Source organism: Salvelinus fontinalis, chromosome 4 (genome assembly GCF_029448725.1).
Source record: "Salvelinus fontinalis isolate EN_2023a chromosome 4, ASM2944872v1, whole genome shotgun sequence".
Classification (NCBI taxonomy): Eukaryota; Metazoa; Chordata; class Actinopteri; order Salmoniformes; family Salmonidae; genus Salvelinus; species Salvelinus fontinalis.
Genome location: NC_074668.1, coordinates 41,973,803 through 41,996,902, shown reverse-complemented (window position 1 = coordinate 41,996,902; position 23,100 = coordinate 41,973,803). Strand labels below are relative to the sequence as shown.

General features: G+C 39.2%; 1 protein-coding gene across 1 annotated transcript; it reads left to right on the top strand.

Annotated features, from left to right (window-relative positions):
- The first annotated feature begins 6 nt into the window (after positions 1-6).
- On the top strand, positions 7-22,695 carry LOC129853801 (polyadenylate-binding protein-interacting protein 1-like). Its single transcript, XM_055920215.1, has 11 exons — positions 7-441; positions 15,792-15,940; positions 16,417-16,614; positions 16,754-16,866; positions 17,014-17,125; positions 19,156-19,281; positions 19,488-19,594; positions 19,755-19,869; positions 20,083-20,137; positions 20,219-20,300; positions 21,038-22,695. Exons 1-11 carry the CDS (start codon positions 252-254, stop codon positions 21,126-21,128), a joined length of 1,338 nt encoding a protein of 445 aa, XP_055776190.1. The 5' UTR covers positions 7-251; the 3' UTR covers positions 21,129-22,695.
- The last annotated feature ends 405 nt before the right edge of the window (positions 22,696-23,100 follow it).

The window sequence follows — 23,100 nt, the reverse complement described above, 5'->3', positions numbered from 1 at the left end:
GAATAATCAGCCGATATCCTGATTTGCTGTTGAAGGAAGTGGCCTTACAGAAATATGTTTTAATATCCGATCGAGAAAATAAACGTAAATATTAAAGTGAGATAGGTGAGTGTTTGAGGCCAAACTAAATAATAATTTAATACCACGTTATTGGAATTACCAAACCGCTTCACATTTGTTTGGAGGGAATGCCAGGTGTTCTGTAGTGTTGTGCTTTACCAAACAGGCCGTAGTACAAACAAGCAGCAGAGATGACTGAGAATTTCGACCGAGCCCCAGGCGCAGGTAGAGCCCGTATAAAGCCAACAAGCCCCGGACTCGCAGATGTAGGAGACGGGGACGCAAACTCTGTTTTCAACCAGCGTGAGCCTCTACGACAGCCTCGGACGTCTCCACCTTTGACTGAGAACAACACAAACACTAGTGAGGCTATCGGCGGAGGTAAGATGTGCTGTCAGTTCAAATATGCTTTTACTGTAAATAATTTGCATTAGTTAGCTATGTCATAGACAAGAAGGGAAACCTTATAAATTACTGGATTACTGTTTTAGTTACCAGCATCTTTGGCTACATTTTACATCTTACATCATAATTTGCATTAGTTAGCTATGTCATAGACAAGAAGGGAAACCTTATAAATTACTGGATTACTGTTTTAGTTACCAGCATCTTTGGCTACATTTTTAGGTATTTAGCTAGACCTGTGTGAAGCTAGCCACAATAGTTGAATTTTGGGTTTCGCCTTCAAAATAAAAGTCCCTCATTGAAAGTGATTCAAACTGATACAAATAGTGGAATCATGCCATTTGGACTAGATAATACTAAACAAGATCGGAATGTTGTATGAATTCAACACAATATATAGTTCATTTGATACTAAAAAAGTTAAAATCAGTTGAAATCGCACTGGATGTATTAGACTTTAGATTTTCATTGGAGGCATACTTATATCAGAGAGGAAAAGGAAGAGAGGTCAAACTCGGCAGAAAATCCCTCTGTACAGCAGGTGGCGTTGTTTCGCCCACCGAGGAAGGTGTTTTTGTATGGAGTTCAATAGAGCCCCACAGTGGTGTAATAATACCCATAAAACCTAGTGGTCAAACAGGGAAATGGTTCCAATAGTTTTTCCACCATTCATTTTTCCCATAGGGTATTTTAGAAAACACTTCAAATATGGGCTGTGTTTCGTGTAGACTTACCTTGGTGTGACATTTTGATTACCATGTAAATCACTTGGACAAGGAGATGGAGATTTGGAATATTCACTGAGAGGGTCTGGCATAGATTTTACATGGTAGAATCACAGTGAATAGCCTAATAAGATGTCTACGGGGTCTGGGATCATTGAATTAAAGCATAAGGGAATTTCTTTAGACCACAGATAAGATACATTTGCAGACCACACAGAAAGAACATGCCTAAATATAGGTTGAAATAACCTTTTACCTTCAGTCATACATGGCAAACAAAGTGGCTTTATCCAAATCTGATAGACATTAATCACTCTGCAAGAGCTGGAAAGGGAGTTGGGAGATGGTGGGTGATTGGTGTCTGTATTTTAGTACAGAGTATCTATGCTATAAATGGATGTGGTTTGTTTCAGTTCACATGAAAACAAATCAATACTTTTTTGTTCTGGGCTACTTTTGGTTTGCTTCCAATGATAATATAAATTGTTACATCCACGTAAGGCTGGCCAGGGCTCAGTCATCAACTGGTGATAAGGACTGACTGCATGTGATTGCCTTAATGGTGCCAAATTACGATCCTCAACAGGTGATTGTGTGAAATGGCAGATACAAAGATGCTATAGAAATGTGGTTCTTGTATTTGATGCACTAATAGAATAGACTGACATTCCTGTCTAATTAGCCAGTTTGTCCTATTGATGCTTTTTAAAGAGCGACTGCCTCTAAAAATCAACTAATCCCTTTGAAAACGGCCTATGTGGCATCAGTTAAACATTGATTATAGTGTCAAAATTGACTACAAAGTGTTAATAGGATAACTTTTTTTTTTTTTTTTATTATTTTTTATTTTTATTTTTTAATTTTTTTACTTCTGGGGGGTGGATCAGCTTAATATTGCGGAAAGAATGTTGCTTCCAATGTAATTGTCTGCATCATTTCCAATCCCCCATATTTTTTTGGGTAAATATATATATCCATTCACGTATGCATACATATACACATATATACATACACATACCTACATAGACATACATACTTTTTTTAAAGAGTATACCTTTATTATTATTCCCCGCAAACCCTACCACCGATCCCCCAATTGGAGTAAACTGATAAACATTTCTGTTTTTACCTTCAATTTATACATCTTATACACATTTTACAGACACAGTCTACTTTATAATAGTTCTCTCTTGTTTGTTCTTAGTCCTTCCTCTATTTCTGTTGTCCATCCAGTTTGATTTCCACTTGTAACTGTGCTATTTCACAATAGCTCCGCACCTATACACATTTCACAGATCCCGTATGCCCTACATTGTTTATCTTGTTATTAGTCCCACCCTTCAGCTCCACTCAACCTTTCCCATCTATCTTCCAACATCATCCATTTCGGATTTTTATTTGCCATATATTTTTCAACTGTGCTGTGATGCTTCACAGAAGATTTGAATCTTCCTATTCTCATAGCTTCCACGGATTGTAAATTAAAAATAAACATTTTTGCTAAAATAATTATTATATTATTGATTGATTGACTATGGCTTTTCAAATCCCCCAGTATTGCTATCTGTAGCGTTAGTTCTACGCAAATGTTGCAATTCTTCAACCATTCCTGGACCTGTGACCAAAAACGAGCTACATGCGGACAATACCAAAATAAATGGTCTAATGACTCTGCCTCCTCACAGCAGAATCTACAGAGCTGGGAAGATTGTATCCCCCATATATATAACATTCTATTAGTTGCAAGAATTTTGTATAATAATTTAAATTGAAAAATTCGAAGTTTTGAATCCGGCGTTGTTTTGCGTATCAATTCATAAACCATGTGCCATGGAATGGGTACATCGAAAATCTCTTACCAACTATTTTGCAATTTATATGGCACAGCTGTAAGTTTTTTGGTCCTTAAATGAAATTGGTATATGTTTTTATTTATCACACTTTTCTTTAACCATTTATGTTCTTTAATATAAGGCCGACATACAAGTTCCTTACTTTTATCCCCTTCCACCTGCCTCTTCCATTTTTGTGGTAATGCCGCAATTAATTGGTTGTAATTTTGGGTAGAGCAGACATTTCCATATGTCTGTGTTAGCTACATGTGTGACATTACTCCACCAGTCCTATTTATGATATCATTCACAAAAATTATACTTTTTTTAAACATTTCTTCGATAAATACAGTTTTTTTTATTACTATATTTGAATTTAACCACAAGATTTGTTGTACTATTTGTTCCGTCCTTTCAGGTGGATTAAACTGAAATTGCAACCAACTTTAAGGCTTGTTTAAAAAATAAAGATATTTTGGAAATTATTTCCTTTTCAAGCAACCGAAAGTGAGCAGGTGTAATCTGAATAAAGGGAAAAAGGCCCTTCTTGAACATAGGATGAGACATTCGTACCAATCTACTATAGAACCAGTTTGGATTTAAGTATAACTTTTGTATGACTGATGCCTTTAGTGAGAGGTCTAATGCTTTAATATTTAATAATTTCTGCCCTCCGAATTCATATTCGTTATATAAATAGGCCCTTTTAATTTTATCTGGCTTGCCGTTCCAAATAAAATGGAATATTTTTTGTTCATATAATTTAAAAAGCAGGTCACTAGGTGTAGGCAAAACCATAAGCAAATAGGTAAACTGTGATATGATTAAAGAGTTAATCAGGGTGATTTTCCCACAAATAGACAGGTATTTTCCTTTCCATGGTAGCAAGATCTTATCTATTTTTGCTAACTTTCTATAAAAATTTATTGGAGTGAGATCATTTCTTTCTTTTGGGATTTGTATACCGAGTATGTCCACATCACCGTCAGACCATTTAATTGGTAAACTACATGGCAATGTAAAATGTGTATTTTTTAGTGATCCAATACGTAATATGGTACATTTATCATAATTTGGTTTTAATCCAGAGAGGATAGCAAATGTATCTAGATCCTCTAAGAGGCCGTGGAGAGATTCTAGTTGTGGTTTTAAAAGAAAACATGAATCATCAGCGTACAATGACACCTTAGTTTTTAGGCCCTGGATTTCTAATCCCTTAATATTAATGTTTGATCTAATTTTAACAGCTAACATTTCGATGGCAATAATAAATAGATATGCCGATAGTGGACAACCTTGTTTTACTCCTCTAGATAGTTTAAAACTTTCTGAGATGTAGCCATTATTTACTATTTTACACCTAGGGTTACTATACATAAATTTTACCCATTTTATAAGAGATTCCCCAAAATTGAAATATTCTAGGCATTTATATATAAACTCCAGTCGTACTTTATCAAAAGCCTTTTCAAAATCAGCTATGAAAACCAGGCCTGGTGTCCCCGATATTTCATAGTGTTCCATTGTTTCCAGTACTTGCCTTATATTATCTCCAATGTATCGTCCATGTAAAAAACCTGTCTGATTAGGATGAATAATATCTGACAAAACTTTTTTTATTCTATGCGCCAAGCATTTTGCTAGGATTTTTGCATCACAACACTGAAGTGTAAGAGGTCTCCAATTTTTTAAATGGACTGGATCTTTATATATACCACTTGGGTCCTGTTTCAGTAATAATGATATCACACCTTCTTGTTGCGTGTCTGATAATCTATCAAAAATGTTTGTATACTTCCACTGTTATGCTATCCAGTCCTGGAGTTTTCCCATCCTTAAAGGCCCCAATTGCATCAAGTAGTTCCTCCTCTGTAATTAGGCCTTCACATGAGTCTTTCTGTACAGATGTTAATTTTACATTATTATTAGGGAAAAAATCCATACAATTAGTTTCAGTTAGTGGAGATGGAGGAGCCTGAAACGAAAATATATTCTTAAAGTACTTTACTTCCTCTTTCAAAATATCATTTGGTGAATCATGCGTGACTCCATCATTTGTAACAAGTTTTAATACGTTTTTTTTGGTAGCATTTCTATATTGACGATTGAAAAAGAATTTGGTGCATTTTTCCCCATATTCCATCCAGTTCGCTTTATTTTTGTAATATATTACACTGGATCTTTCTTGAATAAGTTCCTCCATTTCTTTTTGTTTTTCCTCTAACTTATTCTGTGCCTCTATGGTACCGTTTTTATTGTTATCTAACTATACTGTTAGTCCTTCAATTTCCTTTGTTAATATGGACTCTTTTGATCGAAATTGCTTTTGTTTTATAGATGAGTACTGAATTGCATGGCCTCTAAAGGCACACTTAAAAGTGTCCCATACAAAATGGGGATCTGCTGTACCTATGTTATGTCTAAAAAAGTCAGTTATAAATTCTTCTGTCCTAGTTCTAAACAATTTATCATCTAGTAGGCTTTGATTAAATTTCCAATATCCTCGCCCACGTGGAAATTCTGTAAGAGTAATATATATGGCAATTATGTGATGGTCCGACCGCATTCTGTCCCCTATCAAACACTTTTTAACTTTTGGTGCCAGAGAGAATGATATAAGAAAGTAGTCAAGGCGACTAGCTTGATTAAGCCTCCGCCATGTATATCTCACTAGGTCAGGGTATTTAAGTCTCCATATATCCACTAATTCCAATACATCCATGACATTCCTGATTTCCTTAAGTGCCTGAGGGTGATAGTTTGTAGTGTGATTTCCTTTCTGGTCCATAGAGGTATTTAAGACCGTATTAAAATCTCCCACTATAATAATAGAGTCTAGTGTTGCTTGTAGAGTTGATACATTCTTATATATATTGTCAAAGAAGCTTGGATCATCATTATTCGGACCGTATAGGTTAATAAGCCATATATGTTTATTGTCCAATAACATATTTAAAATAATCCATCTACCTTGAGGATCTGTTTGGACAAGTTGCACATTTGGATCAAAGTTATTATTAATTAAAACCATCACCCCTTTTGAATTTCTTTGCCCATGGGAGAAATATATTTTTCCCCCCCAGTTCTTTTTCCACAAAACTTCATCTAAAACTGTCGAATGGGTTTCCTGTAAACAGTAGATATTATAATCCTTCTCTTTTAGCCAGGTAAATACTGATCGTCTTTTCTTATTATCTGCTAAGCCATTACAATTGTAACTGGCTATACTTATTTCACCACTTACCATAATGAGACACACCTTTCAATTATTTTTATCAAAATAGATGTTTGTAAACGTCCTATTAAAAAGTAACATAATGATTGAGTGTCTATATAGTTGTACCATGACATTTGCATCTCCACTAAGCAAACCTCCAATTGGTCCCCCCTATTCCACCCGCCAAAAGCCCCCATCTCGAGTTGGGTTGTCATCCCAATGCCCGGCAGACCACCCCCGACCCCCCGCATCGCAAAGCCCCGGACCGACTGGGATCCATCCTTCGAAAAGTGCACACAGCACCATCCACCGAACCGAAGCAGATCCATTGCCAAATGCATTTCCATCGCCCTCACCTCGATTTTTATTACATATTGCTGTGAATCATCCTCTATAGTCCCTAACATCTTTTACTTCTTCCTTCGCAACAGTTGTGGGATACACACCTACACCCACACACATTCAGCCCTTACCCCCACACAACCATAAGCTCACCCTCTCAACAATTGCACCATCCCAGAGCCCAACTCAAGATGGGTCATGATTTACAAATGTACTTGCAGTTGCAGCTGCATGAGAAGGCCTGCAAGACCGCGCAAAAAATGAGCATAAATGTAGAGATTTATTTACCATTGTCACATCCTAGATGATGGAGGTCAAATGTACACCTTCTTCCTGAAACACCCACAATACGGTCATCCATTTTGACCATGTTCCCAAGCATCTCCATGCAGTCCGATTGGTTTCGTGCCACCAGGGCCACAATAATATACCCCCTCTCTGAATGTCCGAGTGTGACCCCCTCCCCATGGGTTACTGCAGCTAGTGTTGCCAGCACTGCCACTGCCTGGGTGGGGGCACCCCACCGGAATCCCCACCGGCTAGGTACAAGGTCGTCAAGGTTCTCATTAGCAGCTTTGAGAATTTCCTTGTTTATTATGCTCTCCCTTTAGGGGGCTTTGGCTTTGCAGGACCAACCCTGCCAAGCAGGCTCAGAATCTTGAGGGGGCAGTGCTGCTCATGGTCCCTGTCCTCATTTTGGCTGCATACAGACCGTTTACAGCATGCACATAAAACAGTTAGGGACTTCTCCTTAGTATCTGGGCCATTCATGTGGGTGTCTAGGGTATAGGGCCATGGACCGTACCATTAAAATAGGATAATAAATAATTAGATATAATTTATTTTAAAAATGTAGTTCCCCATGATAGGACAATAAATAAATAAGACGTATAATTCATTATAAAAGTATATCCATCATTTGAACAACATTGAAAGCCCTCTCATACCCGGCCCACAGCAATACACTGGCTCTGGGATATGCAACTATTTCATTACTCACTCACTCAACTTTCCAAACATAACAAATAAAAATAAACACACACCACACCATCCACACATACTGTGCCTTCTGTTTACTTAGTTTTTATCTTCACTATGTAGAAATAGTGCTTGTGTTCAATTAGTTATATGTGAAGATTTATAGAAAAGCTATATTTTGTATTGTTACAATCAGTAACCGGGCTTGAATTGTGTTTATTTTCCTCATCTATGAGAACTTTGTAATTTTTAAAATAACCATGGAGTAATCTTTGTGTCTCTGAACAACTGGTTATCAATATATAGTTTATCCACGACGAGAGCTACTCGTTTCGCTTTTAATCTATTTTCTTTGAAAATTGGATACAGAACTTTGCGCCGTTCTGCAATTTCTTTCGGAAACTGATCATTCATGCCAATTTTGGTCCCAGCAAGTCTTTTACCCAGGCTTTTAACCATTATTTTATCTTTAAATGAAGCAAATTTGGCAACGATTGGGCGTTCGTACCTCTGCCCTCTCTGTCCGAGGCGGTGTACACGTTCAAGTTGGATCTTATCGATAACTTCGCGTGGAATCTGAAGCGCTGCAAAAAGGAACTCTCTAACTACAGATTCAGGAACCTCTCCTTCTTTCTCTTGGATACCTGTAAGTACCAAATTCTCTCTCATGGATCTAGTTTGTATGTCCAGTAAGCATTCTTTCAGAACGTTGTTCTCCTTTTTAAATTCATTCATTTCGGTTTCAATCTTATTGACCGTCACTTTTAGCGCGTGTGTTTCCTTTTCCAATGTTGCAGCTTTTTCATCACTCATCTCTAGGCTTGCCTTCAAGTCTTTTATATCTTTACTAACTAATTCAAGTATACCCAGTTTGTCATTTATTGATTTTAACAGATCGGTTTCGACCTTTACCATTGCTGGTGTTGAGAATATTAGATCATCCGTGTCGGTTGAGGAGTCACGTTTTCGCTTTTGATTCGGTTCCCCTGTCTTATTCTCCGTCATGTTTGGGTGTTGCTTGTTTTCGTAATATTTGTCGATAAATGTTTCTAGTCTTAGGATTTGTTTTGTGTTATTATCCAGATTGAAGGTTATCACCCACCAGATTATTTAGTGCTAATATTTGAGTCTAATTTAGCAGATATTTCGAATATTATGTTTTATCTTGAGGTGCTCTACATAACTTCGTTCAGTCCGCCATTACCTTTACGTCCGCCGTCTACGTCCTCTTAATAGGATAACTTTGGTCATAATGGACAGTTTGGAACCTCAGTGCGTCACAAGTAGTAAATGAAAGTTGGGTTTGGATTACAATTATGTCAACAAACCATGCCCCCTTTTGCCAAGCTCCACATGCAAATTTGCCCCTCCGCCCGCTTCGCGTCATTGAATGGTGTCCCGTTTCATCGCCCCCACCCAACTCGCTAAAAGGATCATGGCCGTTTGAGACTGAGAAGTTCTATACGGATTGACCATGCAATGCGTGCGTCCAGCAGGATGCATAGCCAACAACTATGGTTTGCATGCCCTGCTGAAGGACCCTATCATGCAGAATAGGTGGTTGGAGTTTGTTGGTCCCCAGTGGTGTACTGGTAGCTAGACCTTAGACTGTTCGTTATATATATGGTTATGTATCTTTTGATAATCATTATCATCGCTAGCATAGCTGATATTATCTAGCTAACTACCGACTTGCTACCTAGTTAGCTAGCTAGCTGGCTAACGTTAGCGTACCTCAATGGAACTCTGATTTGATTTGGAAACACAATAACATTTCAAAAGAAGACAAATAATTAGTATGAAAACCATTTGTCACGAGTGTGATGTTGCCAGATTTACTTAAGATGCACTGTAACTTTAGCCAGCTAACTAAGATTGAGGGGACCACTGTATTTTAGCTAGCCTACATTAGCATTGCTAGCTTTTTTAGACACTGCTGGTAACATTAATGGCAACATTGCCATCGCTCTGAAGTAAGCTTAATGGCATCATAGGGCAAAGTTGTTTCCTACTACTTATTTGCCTATTTTAGCAACATCATCGTATTTCCATGCCACTCTAAGTAAGTGTAATTTAGACAAAACAGCCAAATTAGCCTCTGAGGTGCAACCCATGTCTAGGGCACAAATAAAATTGGATGCAGCTATCATGGTACTAGCTGACTACAACAGTGTACTAACTAGCAGCAATAAACTAAAACCAACCCAGGGCCATAGCAAAACATGTCACAGTTGGTTCCGGACTGTAGCGGTGTCACCGGCCTGAATTTAATACAATCTGGAGCCAGTCAGTCATTCTACAGTGCATTCAGAGTATTCACACCCCTTGACTTATTCTGTTGTTACAAAGTGGGATTTAACTGTCCATTTTTTGGGGTTAACGATCTTCATAAAATAGTCTATCAAAGTGGAAGAAAATTTCTAAAAAAAAATTATTAATGGAAAATAAAACTGGCTAAGTCTAAGAGCTTTGCAAATCTGAATTTTTACAATATTTGCCCATTTATTCTTCAAGCGCTGTCAAATTGGTTGTTGATCATTGCTAGACATTGCTAGACATTTAAATCTTGCCATTGATTTAAGTCAAAACTGTAACTAAGTCACTCAAGATCATTTTAATGTCGCCTTGGTAAGTCACTCCAGTGTATATTTGGCCTTGCGTTTTAAGTTATTGTCCTGCTGAACGGTGGATTTTTCTCCTAGTGTATGTTGGAAAGCGGACTGAACCAGTTTTTCCAATAGGACCATGTTTGTGCTTAGCTCTACTCCTTTTATTATACTAAAAAAAAGTCCCTAGTCCTTGCCGATGACAAGCTTACCCATAACATGATTCAGCCACCACCATGCTTGAAAATATGAAGCGCGTACAGCCCAGTACATCACTGGGGCCAAGCTTCCTGCCATCCAGGACCTATATACTAGGTGGTGTCAGAGTAAGGCCCTAAAAGTTGTCAGACTCCAGTCACCCAAGTCATAAACTGTTCTCTCTGCTACAGCATGGCAAGCAGTACTGGTGTGCCAAGTCTAGGTCCAAACGGCTTCTTAACAGCTTCTACCCCCAAGCCATAAGACTGCCGAACAATTAAGAAAATGGCCACCTGGACTATTTGCATTGACCCCCCCCCCCCCCCCCCCCCCCCCATCCCCTTTGTTTTTACACTGTTGCTACTCGCTGTTTTATCTATGCATAGTCACTTTACACCTACCTACATGTACAAATTACCTTGACTAACCTGTACCCCCACACATTGACTCGGTACCCTCTGTATATAGTCTCATTATTGTTATTTTCTTGTTACTTTTTTATATACAGTACCAGTCAAAAGTTTGGACACCTACTCATTCAATGTTTTTTCTTTATTTTTTTTCTTTATTTTTACTATTTTCTAACATTGTAGAATAATAGTGAAGACATCAACACTATGAAATAACACATCGAATCATAGAGTAACCAAAAAAGTGTTAAACAAATGAAAATATGAGATTCTTCAAAGTAGCCACCCTTTGCCTTTGCCAGCTTTGCACACTCTTGGCATTCTCTCAACCAGCTTCACCTGGAATGCTTTTCCAACAGTCTTGGAGTTCCCACATATGCTGAGCACTTGTTGGCTGCTTTTCCTTCACTCTGCGGTCCAACTCATCCCAAAACATCTCAATTGGGTTGAGGTCGGGTGATTGTGGAGGCCTGGTCATCTAATGCAGCACTCCATCACTCTCCTCCTTGGTCAAATAGCCCTTACACAGCCTGGAGGTGTGTTGGGTCATTGTCCTGTTGAAAAACAAATGATAGTCCAACTAAGTGTGAACCAGATGGGATTGCGTATCACTGCAGAATGCTGTGGTAGCTATGCTGGTTAAGTGTGCCTTGAATTCTAAATAAATCCCGGACAGTGTCAGCAGCAATGCACCATCACACCACCTCCTTTATGCTTTACGGTGAGAACCACGCATGCCAAGATTATCTGTTCACCTACTCTGCCTCTCACAAAAACATGGCGGTTGGAACCAAATTTAGGCTCATCAGACCAAAGGACAGATTTCCACCGGTCTAATGTCCATTGCCCATGTTTCTTGGCCCAAGCAAGTCTCTTCTTCTTATTGGTGTACTTTTAGTAGTGGTTTCTTTGCAGCGATTTGACCATGAAGGCCTGATTCATGCAGTCTCCTTTGAACAGTTGATGATGATGTGTCTGTTACTTGAACTCTGTGAAGGAGTTATTTGGGCTGCAATCTGAGGTGCACTCAACTCTAATGAACTTATCTTCTGCAGCAGAGGTAACTGGGTCTTACTTTCCTGTGGCGGTCCTCATAAGAGCCAGTTTTATCATAGCGCTTGATGGTTTTTGCGACTGCACTTGAAGAAACTTTCAAAGTTCTTGACATTAAAGTAATTATGGACTGTCGTTTCTCTTTGCTTATTTGAGCTGTTCTTGCCATAATATGGACTTGGTCTTTTCCCAAATAAGGCTATCTTCTGTATACCACCCCTACCTTGTCACAACACAACTGTTTGACTCAAATGCATTAAGAAGTACAGAAATTCCACAAATTAACTTTTAACAAGGCACACCAGTTAATTGAAATGCATTCCAGGTGACTGCCTCATGAAGCTGGTTGAGAGAATGCCAACAGTGTGCAAAGCTGTCATTAAGGCAAAGGGTGGCTACTTTGAAGAATCTTAAATATAAAGTATATTTTCAGTTGTTTCACTTTTTTTTGTTGGTTACTACATGATTCCATGTGTTATTTCATAGTTTTGATTTCTTCACTATTGTTCTACAATGTAGAAAATTATAAAATAAAGAAAAACCCTTGAGTAGCCGTGTCCAAACTTTTGACTGGTACCGTATTTTAATTTAGTTTATTTGAGCTTTTTCTGTTTTTCACTTTAGTTTACTTAGTACATATTTTCATAACTCTATTTTCTTAAAATGGCATTGTTTGTTAAGGGCTTGTAAGTAAGCATTTCATGGAAAGGTACACACACCTGTTGTATTCAGCGTATGTGACAAATAAAATTTGATTTGGATTTGATACTCAGTGATTCATTGTTGGATTTGGCCTTAACATAGTGCTTTGTATCCTCTCTCCAGTGTCTGTTTTCTTTTTCCTATCTTAATCTTTTCTTTTTATTGGCCAGTCTGAGATATGGCTTTTTCTTTGCAACTCTGCAAATTTTTGTATCTATGAACATTTGATCTCAATACAGTTTTCTGTTCCCGAAACTAGAATATATTATGAACAGAGAGGACAAAGTTTTGTAGACTTTACTCTTTGCCAAAGTTTTAAAAAGTTGCATTGTTTAGTAATGCAAGGCTGAATTGAGTTATTGCAGACGTGAACGTCAGAGTAGGCGTTCACTAATGGAAATATGCAAATACATGCTAGAACGCGCCAATAGGATCTCGCTAGCTTGTGTCTGGCTCTTCCCACCTCTTTGCTTGTTCTGCCCACTATGATAAATTTGCTCAAATTGGAAACAGGCTGTGGTCTATCTTGGGTTAGTTAGAAAATCTTTGGCTGTACAGTTCATATACACTACCTTCAGAAATTATTCACACCCCTTTACTTTTTCCAAATGTTTGTGTTACAACCTGAATTTAAAAGGGATTAAATTAAGTCACTAACCTACACACAATACCCTATAATGTCAAAACAATGTTTTTTTCCTAGATTTTAACTCCGTTGCCAGAGAGAGAGAACCGCTCAGGGATTTCACCATGAGGCCAATAATGGTGACTTTAAAATGTTAGAGTTTAATGGCTGTGATAACTGAGGATGGATCAATAACATTGTAGTTACTCCCCAATTTTAACATAAATGACAGAGTGATAAGAAAGCCTGGACAGAATCAAAGTATTCCAAAACATGCATCCTGTTTGCAACAAGGCACTAAAGAAATACTGTGAAAAATGTGGCAAAGCAATTTTTTGTTGTTGTCCTGAATACACAGTATTATGTTTGGGGCAAATCCAACACATCACTGAGTACCACACTTCATATTTTCAAGTATATTGGGGGCTGCATCATGTTATTGGTATGATTGTAATCTTTAAGGACTGGAGAGTTTTTCAGGACATGACAAATGGAATGGAGCGAAGCACAGGTAAAATCCTAGAGGAAAACCAGGTTCAGTCTGCTTTCCACCAGACACTGGGAGATGAATTCACCTTCCAGCAGGACCATAATCTAAAATCCAAGGCCAAATCTACACTGGAGTTGCTTACCAAGAAGACAGTGAATGTTCCTGAGTGGACAATTTACAGTTTTGACTTAAATGTACTTGAAAATCTATGGCAAGACCTGAAAATAGTTGTCTAGCAATGATCAACAACCAATTTGACAGAGCTTGAAGACTTTTGAAAATAATAAAGGGGAAATGTTGCACAATCCAAGTGTGGAAAGCACCTAAAATGTGTTCACATAGGCAGTTTGAAGTGACTAAAATCCTATTTATTTGCATATCCGATTCGAATCTGTTATTCGATGACAGCTGAGGGATCAGCTGTCATCGATGGTAAGTTTAAGGAGCTCATACTGTCGGACTACAAAGGGAAATACCTAGTCTTCTTCTACCCCCTACAGTCTGGACAGCCAAAAGGCATATGGAATTGGATATTTCAAGCCACATTTCAAAGCACCTTCGTAGGTGGTTTGAAGTCGGATACAAATCTGTTTCCTGGCCATAACTTGTCTGACTGGTCAAATCAGATTAAAAAATGTTTGCCCTCAAGTGGTATTTAGACTGTTATTTGGCATATTTTGTTGCTCGCTAGCTATTATGTTGATAGTTTGACAAGAACATGTGGTAGCTAACTAGCTTGTTAATTGTTTACAAACAAATTTGTGAATGTGCTATAAAGCTAATCAGCTAGCTGGTTGTCTGCTTTGGCTAGCCAAAAAAGACCATTTGAAAGTTGGATCATCTTATCCTTTGAGGCTTTGAAGATGTTCTTACCCTATGATTTTGAACAATCAAAGCAATTGGGAAACGTTTATGGCAGGCATTGTCACCTTAGCTTGCTACATAACTTTCTGAGTGATATGAAGCACAAGCAAAACCAACAATCAGCCTACACTATTGCACACACTGACGTTGTTACTATGACAAGCGTAACCTTGTCAGCAAATGACTGCTGTCTGAACACACACACATCCAATTTGGTCACTTGTAACTTGCTGTTTGGACAGTCAGTGGTCGAAAACTGATTTGAAAAACAAACTGATGAGCATTAAGGCCTGCAGTGTGAACAAGGCTAGATACTTAACCAGAAAGACTCAAAGCTGTAATTGCTACCAAAGGTTATTCTACAAAGTATCTTTGTAAATTGAGTTATTTCTGTGTCCATTTTCAGTCAATTTGCTAACATTACTAAAAACATGTTTTCACTTTGTCATTATGGAGGTATTGTGTGTAGATGGGTGAATTTTTAATTGTTTTCTTATTTTTAATCAATTTTGAATTCAGGCTGTAACAAAATGTGGAATAAGTCAAGGGGTATGAATACTTTCTGAAGGCACTGCCACTAAGTATGCCCCCAATTCAATTACAAAGTCTAATACATCCAGTGCGACAAGTAAACTAATTGTGCTTTGTTGAATTTATGTAACATTCTGACCTTGTTTAGCATTATCTAGGCCAAACATATCATGAATCCAATATTTGAATCACTTTCAAAGGGGAACTTGTATTTTGAAGGCGAAACGGAAATGGCTCATACTTATTATGGCTTGCTTCACACGGGTGCTAGTATGTAGCTAGCTAGCATAGGCAACAAACGGGTGAATTTCCTGACAGTGGACCTCTAGCGTGAATCTACACAACATTCTCTCGCGGGCATGGGTTGAGCGCGCCCCGTTTGCTCACGTCAGCTATATCTGACAAGCTATACTGTTAGACGACTCAAGAAGGCTGCGCACACGTTTCAGACAAATATTAGAAGCTACACAATTTTAACGTCAATTGAATTACGTCAATTAATACATTATACTAAAAGCAAGAACAACTTGAATCCCCCCGTCACACCGACAAAATTCGCTATTCGTCTCATGAATGACCCATAGCTAAATTGTAAGTCTATTTTTAGACATTGGTCTGTGAGCTAGCTGCTAAATAAAGTGCAAGGACGGCGGCCAAATCACGTCACATGACTAGCTAGGTCAGTGCCACCCAGTGTCACCCACCCTCTATTGCTAGCTATGGTCTTCAGTATTTCCTTCATTTCCCACCCAGAAAGCAGAAGACCAAGCAAACCCCACCAGGTCATTCACAACAACAGCACTCTTGTCTCCAAAGTGAAAAGGGTGGACTCTCTGGTGAACACCTCCATTCTGTCAGCCAACGCACCCGAGTTCTACCCTTCCAGCTCATCCCCTTATGAGGTATTAAAGCAGTGTTCCCACAAACTGGTCCTGAACCCACAGTGTGCAGGCTTCCCCCCAGTACTACTAACACCTGGCTGGTTCCACCTGGGCAGGGTTTCCCAAACTCAGTCCAGGGGCCCCTCCTGGGTGCACGTTTTAGTTTTTGCCCTAGCACTCACTACACATTTGAATCAGCTGTGTAGTGAGTGCTAGGGAAAAAACTAAAATGTGCACCCAGGAGGGGCCCCTGGACTGAGTTTGGGAAACCCTGAACTAGGTTGACCAAGTAATAAAGCCCCTTATTAAATTAGGTGTTGTGGTGCTGGGTTCACACCCTGTACAAATGGATAATGATAATGGGTTGCATTGTACCTCATCAACTGCACTTTACATTATAAGGACTGAACTAATCAATCACCTCATCCACTACCAATGTCTAGCTAGTATCCATATTTGTCACCATCCTTGATTACCGGTATTCTCAATTTTTAAAGGAATCTGTTTTGGAGGATGGCAGCGATGGCTATTATACTGAGACAACATTGTCTGAATTGGTTGAGGAGTTTCTCAGCCACCTAAACTCCTCACCGGGGTCCTTTGAGAACGACATTGAGCACATAGCAAACATGCTGAACAGCTGGGTCACTACAGAGGAGACGCTGCAGGAATTGGTGGAACTCCTCTACACACAAGTATGTGTATCAACACACGCACGGTTCGGCCATCTACCTGCTTATAAATTTTATAGCACTGTCTATATGTAGTTTACTGTTGTTTTACTGTCAATTTTTAAAACAAAATTTGTTATGTTTTGTGATGCCTGTTTTGCAGTCTACTGTTATCCCCAATTTCTCTTACACGGGGGCAAGGCTCTGTAACTTTCTGTCTCATAACCTTGCACTCAGCCCAGCAAGAGGCAACTTCCGTCAGCTGTTACTAAAACGGTGAGCTTTGTTTATGTTAGTAACAAGTAGGCCTAAAATCTACGTCATCACTTTTGTCATCATAGGCTTCGTCCTGATGCTTTATGCCTACCATAAGTAACACTTGTAGCCATTTATACAGAAACACACTCTCTCCTCCCCCGGTAGGTGTCAGACAGAGTATGAACAGAGGGGTGTAGCGGTGCGGGGGGACGCTGAGACTCAGAAGAAGTTCCATGCCTATGTGCTCTTCCTGGGGGAGCTTTACCTCAGACTGGAGGTGAGCAAAAGCCCCTCTGTCCTTTCCAAGTCTTTTGGGGGTCTTTGTCTCTGTAGATCTGTGCCATTTCAACCCCTCAATTTTGACACTTGCTTCCCATAACCCAAATTCCGTAACCCCTCCCCCTAGATACATTTTGAGTTGATAATAAACTCTAGACAGAACCTAATCTCTTGTGGATAGACTACCTGAACATAACTGGTACAGTAGATCTGTCGGAATGCTATGGGATCTGTGAGATAACGAGTAACAGTTGGGTTTTTGTTACTGGTTATTTGGACGTATCAGGATTGAGCGAAGGAGTTGCTTAAACAGATTCACTTTGACTCATTATGAACACAGTTGAAAATATCGGAGGTGGGGGGTTTTGGCTGAGTTTCCTTTTGCAAGGGTGGAGACTTTGAAAACCGTAAATCTTAATTTCTAACTAGGGCTGGCACAATTATCTTATAATCGCGTAATCGACCATTATGGACATTAGCCATGGATTTTTTTTTTAAACAAATATCTTAATAGGTGGGATCCAACTTTATATTCAAGTAGATGCAGTGCATTCAGAAACTATTTCTATCCCTTGACTTATTCCACATTTTTGTTGTTACAGACTGAATTCTAAATGGATTAGTGTTTTTAGAATTTTTTGCAAATGTATTGATAATGAAATACAGATCTCATTTACATAAGTATTCAGACTCCTGAGTCAATACTTTGTAGAATAACCTTTTGGCAGCGATTACTGATTTGAATCTTTCTGGGTAAGTCTCTAAGAGCAGGAACATTCACTGTCTTCTTGGTAAGCAACTGCAGTGTAGATTTGGCCTTGTGTTTTAGGTTATTGTCCTGCAGGAAGGGTAATTCATCTCCCAGTGTCTGATGAAAAGCAGACTGAACCTGGTTTTCCTCTAAGATTTTACCTGTGCTTAGCTCATTACGTTAATTTTTTTATCCTGAAAAACTCCCCAGTCCTTAACAAGCACACCCATAACATGATGCATTCAACACTATGCTTGAAAATATGGGGAGTGGTTTTCAGTAATGTATTGGATTTGCCCCAAACATAACTTTGTATTCAGGATCTATCCTTAGTTTCCTCCTATCATAGCCAATAAACTCTTAACAGTTTTAAAGTCACCACTGACCTCATGGTGAAATCCCTGAGCGGTTTCCTTCCTCTCCGTCAACAGAGCTAGGAAGGACGCCTGTATCTTTGTACAGACTGAGTGTATTAATTAATAAGCCAACCAAATAGTGATTCATAAATTCACCATGATCAAAGGGATATTTAATGTCTTCTTTTTTATTTTTAAAATACCAATACCTACCAATAAGTGCCCTTTGCGAGCATTGGAATATTTCCCTGGTCTTTGTGGTTGAATCTGTTTGAAATTCACTGCTCGACTGAGGGACCTTAAAGATAATTGTATGTGTGGGGTACAGACATGGGGTAGTCATTCAAAAATCATGTTAAACACTATCACACACACTGAGTCCATGTGACTTGTTAAGCATATGTTTACCCCTGAACTTATTTAGGCTTGCCATAACAAAGGGGTTGAATACTTATTGACTCAAGAAATTTAATTTAACCTGACATTTAGAAGTAATTTAATGTGAAAAAAGTCAAGGGGTGTGAATACTTTCTGAAGTGACTGTATAGTTTACCCAATAGCAGTTATGTTGGTAATCATTTTACGAGCAGAATAGCAGGGTCTGGAGGAGCAGCATCATTTCCAAATGGGATAGGGGTGTCACCAAGCTGTGTTGTATTCATTGTGTATGTCGTAGCTATTTTTCTAAGATGCATTATAAATTGAAAACATCTTTCAACAAAAATGACAATTACGACAATAACCGAGGCCATTTTGCATGACAATTCATCGTCTCCTAAAATTCCATATTCGTCACAGCCCTATTTTTAAACACGCTTCCCCCAGAACATAGTCGAGCATCTGACCAAATGGTGCTAGGTTTTATAATTAACTGAGATTAGACCGAACCTGACCGCTGTCTTGTATGATTGGTTGTCTCAGCTTAAGAGTGCGAAAGGGCCTCCGTCTCGAGCTGAGGTCCTGCTTACTGCCCTGAGGGAATTGATGAATGCCCTCTTCTCCAACCCCGTGGATGGAAACCTCATCTGTGCTGTCAAACTGCTCAAGGTGATTTCACACGTTTTCTGATCTCCAATGTCAAGTTGATTCAATGTTCCACATCTGTGGTACACCGTTAATTACGCTCTATTGAAAGAAATCTGCAGGCCACAATCCAAATGATACTATATTACAATGTAATGTCAAGCTTGTTGTAATGTGCAAGAAAAATTCCCCTGTGTTACAATGACGTTTACCTGTGATGTCATCTGTAGTTGACAGGCTCGGTTTTGGAGGATACGTGGAAAGAGAGCGGGAAGTCTGACATGGACCAGATAGTCCAGAGGATTGAGAACATTGTGCTGGACGCCCAGTGCAGCAGGTTGGTGTGTGTGTGTTACCTCTGCCAGATTCAGAAGTAAAATGACTGCTTCTTCTATTAGGTAAAAGATGGTAGGATGAATGACTGCCTGTTGTGTGAAGAAGATGCTATTGACGCCGAGTGAGTGATTACATAAAAGACTGTCTTGTGTTTTCATCAGAGATGTGAAGCAGATGTTATTGCGGCTGGTGGAGCTGAGGTCTAGTAACTGGGGCAGGGTCCATGCTGCTGCTGCTGCCGACGCTACACCTGACAACGACCCCAACTACTTCATGGTGAGGAGTGAGGACTAGGGCCAAAGAACAACAAGCTTTTAAATGTTTCACTCATGTCTCAAGCCAACTCCTGCTTTAAGCCTTGACACAAAAGGAATTGCCGGCGATCCAACATTTGGGCGAAACTGGTTTAAATGTTCAAATGGAAGTTCATGCCCACCACCCTTTCACCTCTGTTCCTTGTGTTTGTCTTTGTGTTGTTTCTCCTGTCAGAATGAGCCTACGTTCTACACTGCAGATGGCACTCCCTTTACAGCAGCCGACCCTGGTAAGTATTATCCTCAGCCTTCATCAAGGTGAAACCCTGCAAGCTACACATTGTCCCTAAATGTATGTTTCGGTGTTGTAGAATATTCTGAAAAATACCAGGAGATCCTGGATCGGGAAGATGACTATTTCCCAGAGGCCGACGAAGAGAATGGAAATGAATTGTGAGTAATAATTGTCTGTGATTTAGTTTTGGTCATGTTCCCTTGCTTTTTCAGTTGACCTGGTTCCCATGTGTGTGTGAGCCATAATGGAACTTAATCCGTAAAATATTCCTATGTAGTTCTAGAATGCTATTCTGGTCTAGAGAATTCCTCTATAGTTCTAGAATGCTGTTCTGTAGTTTTAGAACATTCCTCTGTAGTTCTAGAAAATTCTTCTGTGAGAACCATCAGACCACAGAAAATAAGTCACACAATCCAGTGCCATAGTCACTAATGCCACTGTAGCATTTGTCTTGTGACTTTTCTCCCTCACTCCTGTGTGCGTATGCCAATGCAGTGTTTCCCCTAGGATTTCTCTCAGCAGCGGAAGCAGAGTTGGCGGGGGTTTGGGTCTGTAATACGTAGATCTCCTTTTTATTTTTTTGCAGTGGCGGCCATGATTTAGCAGTGCAAATGTCACCCAGGTCACATAACCTGAGAGCCACATGAGGTTGTTGACTTGTGTGTAATTGTTTAGCCCACAATTGAACAGGGGAAGCCAGAATCTCCGAGTCAGTTGAGTCCGCAGACGAAACAGAAAGAGCGTTTAGTTGACCCGTCTACCTCCCACTCAACTGTGTGTGCATGCCTTTTCCTTTAGAGGACTGTGACTTTGATATTTAGTGGTACACTGAATGGCATTTGAAACAAACCTCTATATTCCCTTAATAATTTTGCCTGCGTTTTGTGTGTTCCAGATCATTCAATGACGAGGATGAGATGGACCCTGAGATCGAGGAAGCTTTTGAGAAGTTCTGCTTAGAGTCTGAGCGAAAAAGACGACCATGAGACAAGTATGAGAGCATAGCGAGAGACTGAATTTACACATACCTTTCGTGTTCGACTTGCTGGAGTGTTTGCGACTGGGGGAAAATCAAAGATAACCAGCAATTGATATGTTTCAAAAATATATATTTTTTCGCAAAATAAACTGTGCATAGTTTGCACTTCAGTTACAGGTTATTTTCTGGCTGCAATTTGTGTTGGTTGCAAGATTGGGGACAATCAACTGGATCGTTATTTCCGCTGAGTTGAAGCGACTGTTCTGAGTGGGGGGAGTTAGTTTTCTGCTTCTTTTGATTATTTCATAAACGGTACTTTCCCTCAATCTTCCTCATAACGCCATTGGGGAAAAAGTGTGTGAGGTGGATTTTAGACTAATAAATAGCTCAACAACAGAGTAGCATCATCAAATGTGTGCGTAGTTGGATTTCATACTAACTGTATAAGCAACGACAGAATATGGGGTTTAGCTACAGGGAGTAGTGCAGGGGAGGCTACACTCAGAACATTTACAATATAGGGCTTTTTCGGGCAGAAACAAAATATATGCTTAGACAGGCCGCCAAGTATAAAAATAAATAACGTTTTCAGGAAATTAGCTTTAAAACTGCATAAATGTATCTCCGCTCCATGGAGAAGTCTGCAGAATTGCAGGAAATTGGATAAATATTTATTTTTGCAATCTACAATCTACACCGCCAAGATGAGGCCAACGGGCCAACCATGCTCATTGCCATGCTTCCTGCCATACCATCACCTAAGCCCCTTTTTTTATCTAGAAAAAAAACCTTGCAATAGAAATGTGATGTATAGAACGAACACTGCACTGCCAGAATTTTGCTTCATGGGGCTTATAAATACAGCATTCAAGAGAATTGTCTGTTCTATATAGTACTTCTCTGTTTTCAGTGTTCTGAATGTTGCACACTACTGACCTCAAGGGACAGTTTGTTAAATTGCACACTGAGGATTTGGCCATTTAGTTGGTCAACCACCCTTTAACAAGCTATGCATTTAAGGAGGTGGGTTTGTGAAAAGAATAAAAGAGCTAGAAATACTGAATACCGTCAAGTGGCAGCAAACTGTCTGCAAAAGAGAGCTCCAGTTTCAACTTTAGGGGTATTTTTGTTCTTCCTTTTACTGGTTTAAATTAGCCTTTTTAGAATTGTAAGTTATTGGACAATTGTTAAGGAGTACAGTACTGTGGTGTATTCATTACGGAAACCATTTTAAGAACCAAACGGAGCAAAACAAACACGTTTATTTTGGACAGGTCACTCCTATTCCATTTGCTTCAGTTTAAGAAACATTTTGCAACAGAATTGGCAGAATGAATACACCCCTGGCTCTGGTATCGTTTTTAATTCAATTTGTCTATTGAACACGGCTTTAAACCTTTTGTAGTCCTGCAGTTTGGACCTGTCATTGAGAAACCCCCACTTAAAACAGTAATCTCTCAAAGGATGCACCTACAAGTTCAAATTTGTCATAAGCAATTAATCGATCCCATTCAAAGGAATGTTTGTACATATAAACAGTATTGTTTGCCTGCAATAAATTATTTAAAATATGAGTATTTCACTGCCTGATGCTTATTTTGAGTGTGTGCGGGATGTTGCGAAATGTAAGTTATCTGAAAAGCACAGTAGATGACGCTCCTTTTGTCCACTACTAAAATGTTCACTAGAAGAAGAATGAGCATCCATCCAATGGGACACAGTATAGTGCACCTTTTCAAGTTGCGGGAATTTTGTTGACAGTGTTGCACACCAGCAGAAAGTTGTTTGTTTACTAGCTAGCTAAATCAACAACACCAATATCAATTTGATGATCACGAGAATGAGTTGGACGTCCGTTACGGAGATGATTCCCGTCTGCACCCTTCGGCCTGTACTGTGGCTCTGTGTTGGAGAAAGGCCCTGCACCCTGCTCTGTACATCCTCTCCAGTCTAGCAAGAATGTTCGACAGAGGATGAGG